General features: G+C 40.2%; 1 protein-coding gene across 5 annotated transcripts in view; it reads left to right on the forward strand.

Moving 5' to 3' along the window:
• mical2b (microtubule associated monooxygenase, calponin and LIM domain containing 2b) overlaps positions 1-13,981 on the forward strand; it is a 66,376-nt gene that overhangs the window by 14,778 nt on the left and 37,617 nt on the right. For all 5 annotated transcript variants that reach the window (XM_053631400.1, XM_053631402.1, XM_053631403.1 and 2 more), the window contains exons 3-11: positions 4,828-5,035; positions 5,663-5,779; positions 6,171-6,272; positions 9,110-9,265; positions 9,701-9,801; positions 11,057-11,314; positions 11,695-11,810; positions 12,098-12,224; positions 12,331-12,421. In XM_053631400.1, coding sequence (XP_053487375.1) covers positions 4,828-5,035; positions 5,663-5,779; positions 6,171-6,272; positions 9,110-9,265; positions 9,701-9,801; positions 11,057-11,314; positions 11,695-11,810; positions 12,098-12,224; positions 12,331-12,421 — 1,276 coding nt within the window. The remainder of the gene's footprint in view (positions 1-4,827; positions 5,036-5,662; positions 5,780-6,170; positions 6,273-9,109; positions 9,266-9,700; positions 9,802-11,056; positions 11,315-11,694; positions 11,811-12,097; positions 12,225-12,330; positions 12,422-13,981) is intronic.

Consider the following 13,981-nt stretch of genomic DNA (forward strand, 5'->3'; position numbering starts at 1 on the left):
AACCGATTAAACATAAGTGGGGGGGAAGGGGGGGGGGGGTTAAATTGGTCAGAGTTTCATAGATTTACACTCTCTGGTCTGATAATCAATGTGGCTTGTTAAAAGATGACTGGACAGAGCTGTTACGTTTATTTATTTATTTTTTTTAAAAAGTCCCTAACACTGACTTGTTGGAGAGCCTCTAATCAATTGATTGAGGATGATAATGAGTTCATATCAGGTGATAAGGGACCGAAAGCAAAGCTTAGACCGCCAAAGAGACGGGGAGGTTGCATTGCTCAGGAATGATCCAATAAAGATTGAATGTGTTACTAACTTTACTAAGTCTCAACAGGGTAGTCATTCAGATGTAATGTGAATGATCTCAACTCAATTCAATTTTATTTGTATAGCACATTTTTCAAAATGTGTTGACCAAAGTGCTTCACAATTAGGAAGTTAAAAAAAAAAGAAAAAAAAAAAAGAGTGAAATGGCAAACATCATCAATATATATAAAGACTTTAACAGCATTATAAACTCCAACAAAAACTGCATATACATAGTGCGATCAGTAACAGAACAAATATCACCAGTACTCGAGGTTCCCCCAATTCAAATGTCAAAGTATAATGATATGATTTCAGCTGAGACTTAAAAATCTCCACTGATTGGGCCAAGTGAATATAAAGGGGGAGATTTTTCCATAGTTTAGGAGCAAGTACACAGAATGACCAATCACCCTTTGACTTTTGCTTAGACTGAGGGACCGCCAACAACATTTGATTTATAGACCTCAGAGGCCTAGATGAAATATAAAGGCTTAGGAGATCTATAATATAAAGTGGAGCCAAGTTGTGTAGTGCTTTAAAAACTAATAATAAAATCTTCAAATCAATCCTGAACTGAACTGGCAACCAGTGAAGAGATGACACAGGAGGATTATTTCTCTCTCTCTCTCCATCCATCACTAAAGGAACATGAATTGAATGCTGGTTATTTTCTCTGTGTGTTTTGGTGGATCAAACACAATAATCTCAGACTTTCTTTCATTAAGCTGAAGATGTCCGCATAAGTGATGATGGAGGCAGATAGATTCTAAAGGACTTGTGGGAGTAGACCCTAAAGGAATTATGGGTTTGTTTGTTTTTTTAACACGTATCTGTACACACTTGTTTATCTGCTGGTTGAAGGTTTTAGCAAACTGAAAAGATGACTCCTCAATATTGCCAATTAGTTCAGCAGATACCTGTGATGCACTACTTTTTCTGGTTCTTATCATAAATGGGAACATTGTTCATATCTGTTTGTGTGAAGTTCTTTGTTCCGTTTCGTGCGGATCATGTTGCGTTGTAGGTACTGTTTCAGGACACAAAGTTGGAGAGATTTTGGTTCCTTTTAGTGATTTACTGTTTTAGTTCTTCGATGATGCTTTGGTAGAGCCACTGGTCCTCCAAATCGAGAGGAGCCGCTCATTGTGGCGTGGAAGATATTTATCAGGCACGTCTCACTGGACAGAGACCCTGGAGCAGACCCAGTACCCTCCTTAGAGATGATCTCACAGTTGGCTTTGGAATAACTGGGAATCCTTTAGGAGAAGATGGAGAAGGAAAAGCGGAAGGAAATGAATTGGCTAACGTGAAGGAGAAAGTCTTTCTCCAGTGTAAGTGCCTAATGTGATGTCTTCATTTTTATTGCGTCTTCCTGGAAGCCCTCGACGTAAGAGAAGGCGACACAACGCACCACATCTCGTCTTTCGTAGTGAAACTATACTGAGCTTAATGAAGAAAAGGACATGACGCACATTTCACATTTTAAAAAGTTGTGCCTGTCTGTGTCAGGTAGTTTCTGGGATATGATGTTATTACAGATGGTGATCATCATCTTCCCTCGTGCACTGATGAATTAATGACCTGTCTGTAATTGAACATGTTCTGAGCACACACTAGATGCTACACGGGCTTTGTCTTTTTCCTCAGAAGCGTAGATTTTCCCACAAAAAGCTTAGAATTCTGACTTACATGGACATGAACATCAATATGCAGGTCATAAGTAGGTCAAGAGCTTTTACAGCTGTCGTGACTAAGTGTGTGTGTGCGTGTGTGTACAGCGACACTCGTATGCCTTCCACACCTGTCCGATGACGAATAACGATGGATCACCGTCTTCTATTAGGCTCTGCGTCAGGCCGCATCACAGCACCCTGTTTATTATTTTCCTGCAACAGCACGTCCTCGGGTGTTCATCCCTTGCTTATAGACACTTTATGGACTCAGTGAAGCAGCTGTTATGGTCCGGAAGATGATCACTTGTGACTGCTCTGACGCACGCTTCAATCGCACACCATTTAAAGCTTGCGTTCAAGACTTGACCTCTTTTTAAGGGTACACATTGTGGTACTGTAAATTTTATTGTAGATTAATCATAAAATAATCAAAGTCGGTCTTGTTCGAGAAGAAAGGTTACTTGTGTGATTGTGTAGTATGTGCAAAGATCAGTCCAAAGGTGAAGCCATTTAACAGGTTGGACAGTGTCGACGAACATGGACGTGTGTCAACTTGGCACAAGCTCCTGAGCTGGTCTATGCTCAAATATGGTCCTAACTGAGATGATGTCATTTCAGAAGTCATTCTTTCTCCCCTGCATTTTGGACAGAGTTTATGACATAATTTTATTTCATGAGATCATTTTCATTCCTTTAACAGTCCGTCTAAGCAAATATGAAATTGTTTAGGTTTGTTTATGGAAACGCTAACTCAATTTCAGATGAATACCCCGAATTTAAGAATATAATGACACGATTTAGTCATCAGCTTGGCATGGACAAATGAGATTTTTGCAAGCTTTAGCCAATAATGTTATCAGCATTTTTTTCCTTTAATGCGTGCACATAAAGAGGAGGTGTTTATGTAGAAGACTGGGTTGCCAGATTAGACTGGTTGTGTGTACTTTACTTTTTCATTGTTGATTGATTTGTTTTCGGGGGGGGGAACACACGCTTGCCTCGCACCTCCAGGGTTGGGGCTCGATTCCCACCTCTGTCCTGTGTATGCAGAGCTTGCATGCTCTCCCGGTGCTTCCAGGGTTTCCTCTGGGTACTCTGGTTTCCTCCCCAGTTGAAAGACGTGCGTTGTAGGCTGACTTGGCATCTCTAAATTGTCCGTAGTGTATGAATGGGAGTGTGTGGGATTGTGCCCTGTGATGATTTGGCACCCCGTCCCGGGTGTCCCCCCTATCTTATGCCCCAAGTTCCCTGGGATAGGCTTCAGGCTCCCTATGACCCTGTGTTGGATAAACGGCAAAGAAAATGGATGGTTGACTTCACTACAAACTAGAGATGGCACAAAATCACTTTTTTTTTTCTTTTTTTTTTTCTTTTTTTTTCTTTCTTCTTTTCCGATTTCGATATTGACGTATGACACCAAATAACCAAAACAATCTGATCTTGTTCTCTTTAAAAACTACTAAGCTTTAAAATGTTTGGTTTTTTGTTTTTTCATTAACTGAAGCACTTATTCTAACATTTTAAACACTTTAACACAAAATTTATTCATTGTAAATATAATAAAGTATAAAGCGTAATATAATAAAAATCAGCCCTACCAAAAGGAAAAACATTCAAGTCTCTCTTAATGTCCAGAAAGAAATTTCCTTTCTGAATCCAGTTAAAACCTTTGCCATTCGTTACAGGATCCGATATCTGGTATGTTTTCTCAGATATCCGATCCACCATTTTAATTAATTTTTTTATTTATTTTGGCAATGCCGACACTGTGATTAGGATCAGTGCCAATTATACTACAAACCATTTTGGACTGTAGAGAATTGCATCTAAACTAAATAGCAATCTGCACATGGTTAAATACTCTAAACCGATTGGATGATGGACATTTGCTACATGATCTGGCAACCCTGATAGTAATTTGTATTAGAAGTAGAATGTTTACTCATACAACACCCTGTAGTTTGAAGCTTTTTTTTTATTTTTTATTTAAGAAATAGCAACCAGAGTTATCCTGTAATGTAATGTAATGTAATGTAATATATATATATATATATATATTATATTATATTATATTATATTATATTATATTATATTATATTATATTATATTATATTATATTATATTATATTATATTAAGGTCAGGAGTGGACAAATTTATGAAAATTTCATGAGCTAGGTCACTGAGCAAGTGAAAGCTCTAATAGGATGGTCAGCCTCTCATGTTTAGGTTGCCTGGAAACTAACGGTACTGGTAACTAACTAAATTGACTCTAAAATGTGGACGCGGAGGTAATTTTATCCCAGTGTATGACGGGCGAGTTAGCCAGATACTTGAATTAATGCAGACTAACAAAAACGAGTATTCTTAATTACCCATGTAGCCATAGCATTATTCGGTCCTGATAGCTTTGATTAGGATGTAACGTAAACAAAAGTCTTTGGTTAAAACTTTGTCTATGAGCTATATTTAAACCTGCGCTGAGAGTCAGCAGGGTTGAAACTGATTTGTCCACGTCTTTAGGTTGTTTTTTTTTTTTGTTTGTTTTTTTTAAGTTACATTTTTGTACATCGTCGAACCAGCTATCAATTCTTTTTTTTTTTAAATATTTAAAACGGGGGGTAAGTAAATAAAAATATTTACGATCTAGCACACCTTACAAGCTTCCAGGGGTGGATGAATAGAAAACAAGCAGCTGTGGAGTAACACTTTTTTATTTATTTATTTATTTTTTTTATTTTATTTTTTGTGTGTGTGTGAGTGTGTGTGAACTGCTTGAGCGTTAACCAACTGAACTAGCAGGTTCAATCGGCTCGTTCATTCCTCCGTTTGTCCGTTCCTCCTCAGTGTCTGATCATCGGCGGAGGCCCCTGTGGGTTGCGTACAGCCATAGAGTTAGCTCTCCTCGGCGCCAAAGTGGTGGTGATCGAGAAGAGGGACTCGTTCTCCAGGAACAACGTTCTCCATCTTTGGCCTTACACCATCCACGACCTCAGGAACCTCGGCGCTAAGAAGTTCTACGGCAAGTTCTGCGCCGGAGCCATAGACCATATCAGTAAGTGTAAACTGTACATGTGTAATTAGATGTACGTTTTGAAGAATGTACAATTCGAAATAGTGTGTTGCATAAATACGCCCCCCCTTTCATTACACACCATTTTGTGGGGGTTCATCACATATAAGCCAACTTTCTCATGATAATTTGTCTTAATTTTTTGCCTTTTTTTTTTAACCAGAGTTGGTGCTGTATTATATTAATTTATAGTATTTATTCATTTTATTGTATTCCCCTCACTTTTTCTTTCTAACATTGAGTCTGTACGGCCCGTGTGTGACTGGCTCTTTTGCATTTTCCTGCTGAGATTAGATCATGCCCCCCACCCCCCCAATAACCAAAGAAGATGCAAAAATATCATGCCTCTGCCAGACAATAATGCAAATCTGTCGGTTTCTCAAGCAGCTTGTGTCTACTCAGAGTATCCGTAGTCTGGTAATACTCTGGCGACATCCTCCACTTTCGCATCTTAAAAATAATGAGTCAGCAGACAGCCACGCCCACCTCTGAGCCGTTAATACGTTTATGGTTTCTAAGAGTATTATCTCAGGTTTTCTGCTGGACATTCATCAGCTGATGTTGACGTGACGTGGGGTTTATTAGGTGTGATGTTTTTTGTACGTTTAGGTATTCGTCAGCTGCAGCTGATCCTGCTGAAGGTGAGTCTCATCGTCGGGGTGGAGGTGCACCTCAACGTCGAGTTCCTCAAACTCCGGGAGCCGCCTGAAGAGCAGGGAAATGACGGTGAGCATGATTTAGCCGGCCAATCAGCATTTCTGTCCAAACATAGGCCATATGGCCAAAAGTTAGTGGATGCCGGAGCTCTGTGCAGGACATTTGAGTTTTTCCAAGTGTTCCTTGGCTTCGAGAATCCTTTAAACATGTCACAGGAACATAGTGTGGGTGGTTAATGATGATACTGAGAAGGTTTTCACGTCATTGCCACTCAGCGCTTGCATAGCGTTAGATAAGTTTACAGCTCCGCTATATATAGAGCGTGCACCATCAGGTTTGTGCACAACCTCTACCTACGTAGTCTTAGAACTATAGAGGTCAGGCATTTTTGCGGCAAATCTCTGTCTGCTTTTCATACCGTCATTTATACGAGCATGGTATTTCTGTGTATCTGTTGCAGGACCTGGATGGAGAGCAGAAATGCATCCCGCTAGTCACCCCATCTCCGACTACGAGTTCGATGTGTTAATAGGAGCAGACGGACGGAGAAGCACGCTAGACGGTGAGCGACACGCGCTCATGCTCACTCAGTAAGACTTCCATCATGTGAGTTTAAGCACCATTATCCTCCAGCATGGATTTCTTGACCAGTCGAAAGTCCTTATGAGCCTCTCCTGCCACTGGAATCTAACAGGTCTAGGTGAAGTTACTAGGAATAAAGATTACACGCTCTCTCTCCTTAGTCATATCAGAGCGCAAGCGGTGTACAGTTAATACAGTCTGCTTAAAATAGAATAAAGTCATCAGCAGAACTTGACAGTTAAATCTATATTTACTCAACTAATTAACCCTGTGTACTGAGAAATACAGAAAGTATAGTAGTTCTGTGCTGTTTAGGTAGATATTTAGGCCGTCTCTAAATAAACAAAGCCCTTCTAGTTCATATGCGTTTCCTCCCGAGCTAAAATTAGATCTACGCATAGACGAGTTTCCTGTTTGTGGACAATTTCCAGAACGGTCCAAGAACCACCAAATGAGACCTTAGGATTGTAAGGTTTTCTCGTTTGATCAAGTGGGCGCTTAAAGAAATGTGAAGTCGCATCAGTTTGCTAACAGTTTCTCACCTCGTGAACATTTAGTGCCTATTCTGGGAATTTGAGAAGGTCACTTCTGGAGCAAGTGAGCAATTCATCTTCTCTGATAGAAGGAGAAACTGCTGAACAAGTGGAAGATACTGAAACTGTTGCGCTCCAAGCTGGATGGACGTGTGGAAACGCCGGGGCTAAGATTATGACCGAGATAAGATTCACTTAACTGTAGAGTTCATGAATGTAATCGATTTGTTAATTATTCCTAGTGGAAAGAAAAACGCCCTTTTTCATGCAACGGTAATAGTCGAGATATGGCTCGTCTAAGACGTGTAAATGATGAAAAAAAAAAAAATGACCTGTTGTCATCATAGTATATAAACCTATTCCATATTTTGTTGTACATCGTTTCTGTAAGGTATGAAACATGACTGAGCATGCTGTTATAGGAAAATAATCAACAACAGGAAGTAGTTGAATGAGAAATCATTTTTCTGTGAAGTGTTTTATTCCTCGTACACCTCTTGCAATTTGCCAACGATTGCCAGTCTTTTGTATTATAGAATGGCACATACTTTTTATCCATTTATAGTTGCGTTTAACGTTGTGGAACGTCCGTGAAACAATTGAGTTCCTGTCCGCAGCCTGTCTTTATCTCTCTCTCGAAGACGGACAAACACAGCTCGACTTGTTACCGAGAACCTGGAAACTTTTCTGTCCGTTAACTGATGTTACAAAGCACCATTTATTTGGAGTGTCCACCATGTAAGTTGTTACTATAGAAAGAATAATGTATAAGAAGAGACCATTAAAGGCAATCAGATTGTTAAGCACACATTTCAGATAACAATTTAAATGAGATGACACGATACCACTTTGTCATGATCTGGGATACTGATAGTGGGTATCGGATCAGTGCCATGTCTGAGGTGTATGGCTACTTCACTCACCAGAGTCAATGGCAGTCTGATATTTAAAACAGTTTGATGAGTTAAACCAGTAGGCTGATGGTGACCTGTAATTAAGCTCCTTTAAAGCATCCTGGTTTAGTCTTTAACTCTCCCACTCTCTCAGCTAGAGCCATATCTCCCTGTAGCTCTCGCCTGGTTTCCCACTGACGCTAAGCAGGGTTGAGCCTGGCCAGTACCTGGATGGGAAACTTCCTGGGGAAAAGGTTGCTGCTGGAAGTGGTATTAGTGAGGACAGCAGGTGGGGCTCACAGGTGTGGTCTATGTGGGGCCCCAGTATAGTGACGAGGACACTACTGTAAAAACAGCACTGTCTTTTGGATGAGACATTAAACCGAGGTAATGACTCTCTGGTCATTTAAAAAAAAAAAAAAAAAAAAAAAAAATCCCATTGGCCCCCTAATAATCTCCATCTCTGAATTGGATAGATCACTCTCTCTTCTCTCCACTAGTAGCTGGTGTGTGGTGGGCGTCTGGCGCACTATGGCTGTCGTCACATCATCCAGGTGGATGCTACACACTAGTGGTGGTTAAGGAGACCCCCCCACCCCCCCATACTATGTAAATGGCTTTGAGTGTCTAGAAAGGTGCTGTATAAATGGAACACTACCTACCTAACTAAATCCCACTCGGTAGGGAAGGAATGCAAGTGGCGTAGGTGTCTCTGAAGCCTCACTGTCGACACGTGAAACTTCTGAACTGTGCTGAAAATATCAGTTTTAATATTTAATCTTGTGGCCGAATGCATGTTTTTTTTCTTGTTGGTTATAGCTGCATGCCCAAAATATATAAATTGTTGAAAGGAAATGCGTTTTAAAGTTTAAAATCATTTCTGATGATGGTTTTTATTTCATGTTATATGATTTTCATTCAAAATTTTCATAAGCATTTTAACATATTAAAGGTGCAATAGGTAAGATTAGTCTCAAAGATAAGGTCTCTAATGGTTAGGTGGTTTTTACATTTAAATAATCCCCGCCCATGTTTATGAAGCTCCACCCCCAGGATCTACCATAGTGTCTATAAAATGATTGACAGGAGGCGCATCCAAACGCAAGCTAGCATTCCTGACGGGAAGTCCGTTTTCCAAACAGGTTTTCTCAGCGACTTGGTGCACTTTTGCTAACCTACGACGTAATCTATAGTTGTTGTTTTTATTATGTTCTACAGGTTATATGTACAACGAAGGAATAAAATAAATTAACTGATAAGGAAATCATATAGGAAATAATTTGTAAAAGGTCTTTTTTTTTTTCTTTTTTTTCTTTTTTTTCTTTCTCTCCTCTTCATGATTCCTTCCCCTTCTCTCTCCTGTTCCTTTCTCTGCATCGTCCTGGCTCCAGGTTTCAGAAGGAAGGAGTTCCGAGGCAAGCTGGCCATCGCCATCACGGCCAACTTTGTGAACCGCAACACCACAGCGGAGGCGAAAGTGGAGGAGATCAGCGGTGTGGCCTTCATCTTCAACCAGAAGTTCTTCCTGGAGCTTAAGGACGAAACGGGCGAGTTCACATCCTTTCAGAAGCTTGCGGCTTTCGTTCTGTCCTGTTCGTCAGCTCGCGTGTCCTGCACATACAAATAAATCATTTATGTACTACACGATGGGATTTCCGCAACTACGCTCAACTGAATTCATTGTAGTTATAAACAGACTTATGAATTATTATCTGAAGCACTTGAATTGATCTTAATTTCTTGTAATTGAATGATGTATCTCCTATCTTAATGAATCATTCAAGTCTGCTGTCTTGTGGGTTTTTTTTTTTTTTTTTTATAGTACAGACACCCAAGTGATAATTAGATGGGAAATTCTCTAGTGCTAAATTCAGGATTATGAGTCAAGATGGCTGTATTCTTCCCTTCAGTTTAAATCCCACAGTATCAAACCATTCTCCATGAAGAGAGACAGTAAAGTTTCTTTCTTTCGTTTTACACAGGGATTGATTTGGAGAATATTGTATACTACAAGGACAACACTCACTACTTTGTCATGACCGCGAAGAAGCAGAGTTTGCTGGATAAAGGTGTTATTATTCACGTAAGTGGAGGTTTTAATTGAGACTGCAGTTGTTGTACAGAATGCATACAGCAGCTTCATTCTGCAAAGTGTGTGTGTGCGTGTGTGTTTCTGGTTTGTACGGGATTAGAGTATTGGGACTTGCGGCTTCTCTGGCCACACTTTATTACTCTCCCCTCAGGGACGAATCGCTCACTACAGCAGTGTGTGTGTAAATCTGGCCCAAGGTTTCTCTCATGTCAGTGGGACGATTTGTTCACAGAGGGGATTAGAAGGTGATGAGGATGTTCCTTTATTGACTGAAACTCTATCTGAAAGTCCAATGAAGTCCATCTGCTGTGCTTTTCCATACACCCATGATGATCTACAGTTAGGAGAGCCCAATATGGAAAACACATTACTGTATCACGTTACTAGAAGACATTTCCGGGATGGACAAGATGTATTTTTTGCCGAGACGTTGCTAACGATTCTAGCAAAAATAAATCTAATGGATGTGTTGTGAATAGAGTTAAAGCTTTTACTATTTTCAATACTATTAGCACACCTTTTACTCTACTTTCAGGAAATCATGTGGACAGCAATATGTTCAATAAATTGTTTTCAAAAGCCCCTGGTTTGTTTCTTCTTCTGTTTCTGCTGCTTATTACGGCTATATATTCTCAGTTGTCACTTTCATCTTCCTATTCTGCTAGATCTTCTTCATCCTCTTATTCTGCTAGATCTTCTCCATCTTCCTATTCTGCTAGATCTTCTCCATCTTCCTATTCTGCTAGATCTTCTCCATCTTCCTATTCTGCTAGATCTTCTCCATCTTCCTATTCTGCTAGATCTTCTCCATCTTCCTATTCTGCTAGATCTTCTCCATCTTCCTATTTTGCTAGCTCTTCTTATTCTGCTATATCTTCTTCACCTTCCTATTCTGCTATATTTTCATCTTCTGCTATATCTTCTCCCGCTTCCTATTCTGCTATATCTTCTCCATTTTCTTCATGTTCACACTCATTACTAATGATACAACAGTGGTAGAAAAGATTCATTTGCTGATCCCTCGCAGAGGCTTTAATGGTAAATGATCTTCCAGGAAGTTTCACAACTGATTGCATTTTTGTTTGTTACATAAATAACAATTCCAACCCACAACCTTTTTTGATGAATAGTCTGACCACATAATTTAACATAATTCATAGGGAATAAAAATATGTTCAAGGTATTGTCTTTAAGCCAATCCCTTTCACTGTGCCTTTTTTTTACTTTCCCCCCCTTCCACGATCAGGATTACATTGAGACAGAACGACTCCTGCACAGTGACAACGTCAATCAGGAGGCTCTGCTCTCCTATGCCCGGGAGGCGGCTGACTTCGGCACCAACTACCAGCTGCCATCTCTGGACTACGCCATGAACCACTACGGACAGCCTGACGTAGCCATGTTCGACTTCACCTGCATGTATGCGTCGGAAAACGCTGCACTCATAAGGGAGAAGAACGGACACCAGCTGCTGGTAGCTCTGGTTGGAGATAGCCTTCTGGAGGTGCAAGGATAAAATGATTGACTTTAGTTTGGCCAAATAACATCTCCAAATGTAGTCGATTAGCTGAGATCCACTAAAACTTGCATTAAAACTATGAGGCTAATGTATCTAACAAGTAATGGAAGCTTAGCATTGTTACAATTACATGTATAACTCATCACACAGGCATCTTAAACAGACTCGTTTGTCATTTCTGACATAAATATCATGTTCTGAAGTGTTTTATTCCTCTTATACCACAAGTCACATGTTTTATCAATTTATAGTTACGCTTAATGCTGTGGAATGTTCATTAAACAAACTCATGCCATTCTGCCATGAGGCATATTTCTTTTTTTTATACTGCTTATATGAAATGTGTTGTATTGTCTGTCCCTCAGCCCTTTTGGCCCATGGGGACAGGATGTGCTCGAGGTTTCCTAGCTGCTTTTGACACGGTGTGGATGGTGCAGGGTTGGACTCAGGGCAAAGCTCCTCTGGAGCTGCTGTCCGAGAGGTCAGTTTAACCCCCTGATACTTTTGAAGGATTCTAAATTAATTCAAATCTTCGATATAGACCAAGTCTTATGCATTGGCAATTTGCCTTGTGTACAAGTTAGTTGGTAACCTGACCTAGCAAAACTCACCAACCATTAAGAGTTTAAAAGAAAACCTTCAATCCAGCCTTCATCATGTTTTTAAGCATTCTTGGGAAGTACTGTATAAAATCTCAGCTCTGTACACATCCTCATCCCATGTTTGAGTCGATGGTAACAAAGATGTTCATGGTGTTGTACGTGATAGGGAGAGCATCTACAGGCTGCTGCCTCAAACCACAGCAGAAAACATCAGTAAGAACTTTGAGCAGTACACCATCGATCCTGCAACTCGCTACCCCAACCTCAACTCCACTTGTGTCCGACCGCACCAGGTGCCTCTTACACTAACCAACCCACCATTCAATACACTGCTAACAAAATCTTACCATGTTTGTGTCAGTTGCGTGTCTCTTCATTCTAACTCAATCTCTGCATCAGGTTCAGCATCTGTACATCAATGGCGAGCAGAACTCGTGTTCACTGGAGCGAAGTGGACCTACACGCAGGTCTGTCAGTATCTCCAGGAAAGGTGAGACAGGTTATTCAAATTAAGCACCACAACAGACAAGTTTTGGGGAGATTTTGTTTTTTTAATGGCACTTATTTATTCCACACACCGGACAGCTTCCACTGAATTCCAGGAACGCATGGAATTGCAGAGATGGACAAATCATAGATTCATTAGCTTGCTCCTGGAAACATACAGGCTAACGGAATTTAACCTGGAATATTACGAGCCATTTGTTCCATTATTCTATAAATGCTCAAATTCTTGGGGAATATCCTGTGTAGTCCTAATCCTCATCCTCTCCTTATTTTCACCCTAGCGTGCTGATAGTGGTGGTGTTGTGTAACAGTTTTGTGCTGCGCTGTTTTGGTTTCCATCTGGTCAGTCACTGTCCGTCACCTTTTATTTCCTGATTCATTAAAAAAAAAAGTCTGTACAGGTTAATTATAATTGAATTAGTCAAAATGATTCCTACTGATGACCCAGAATGACCGTTGGCTGATGTGTGTAGTGCAGCAGATAGCAGATGGCAAGTAGGACATGTGTAATGCTATTAATGTGTCGCTGTATAAAATATATGACTCATCTGGAACCTGTTATTTTTAAACATGCGTTTCAAGTAAAAATGCGCTTTAAAAGTCAATAGTGTTTTTCTTTTCTCTGATCAGTGGACTGAAGGGAAAAAAATCTGCTTTCTCGAAAGCCTTCGCACGAACACTTAGGCAAGGCGGGTTTATTTATACAGCACGTTTAATACACACAGGCATTTCAGACTGCTTTGCATAAATAAATGCAACGTGCATTAGGAGGAATTTAAACACAAAGTGACATGATAAAATTAGAAAATAAGCAGAATATCTCGAGTCAGTTTTATTCCAGACTTTTCCAGCACCCAGAGTGAGGAAGAAGCAAAACCTCTAACATAAGCAGTCCTTGCAGATTTTCTGTCCAATCAAATGCTCTCTCGAATCTGGTGTCCCACCCCCAATGTTGCCCACGTTGCTGCTGTTGAGCGAGAGAAATCATATCAGTAAGCATGGGTCGTAAATGCGTCCTTGCTGTTTGAACGTGTGTGTTTTATTCAACTAGAAGTCTGTTGAAGGAAATGGCTTGAATTCATTCACTTTTTCAATTGGTTCAAAAAAAATAAATAAAAATATAGCCGGCTTAGAGGTAAGCTAAATGCTATTGACCATTTAAAAAGAGGGAGGAGCCACTTGATATGTCCTGCCCTGACTTTCTGTTACACTGGAAATTACATCAGCACATCAAATAATGCGCAGGGCATTCAAGGCACTTTACGGGGTCTTTAAAGCATAAATAAGAAATTTAAAAACACATTGGGGGGGGGGGGGGAAATCTTGAACAAAGGGATGCTTTAAAACATGCATGGTTAAATAAAGACTGGGGTTGGTGGGTTGCAGTGCAACAAAATGAAAGTGTAAGAGTTCAGTTGCAGGCACCCAAAAAAAAGAGAAATGTTTTTAATTATTACACACACTACCAAGCAAAGAGGAGTTGTTAAACCCAAAGCCTGCTTGTCTCAGGTGACTGGGCGAGAGATTTGTCCATGTCTGCTCT

Source organism: Ictalurus furcatus, chromosome 8 (assembly GCF_023375685.1).
Source record: "Ictalurus furcatus strain D&B chromosome 8, Billie_1.0, whole genome shotgun sequence".
NCBI classification, from domain to species: Eukaryota; Metazoa; Chordata; class Actinopteri; order Siluriformes; family Ictaluridae; genus Ictalurus; species Ictalurus furcatus.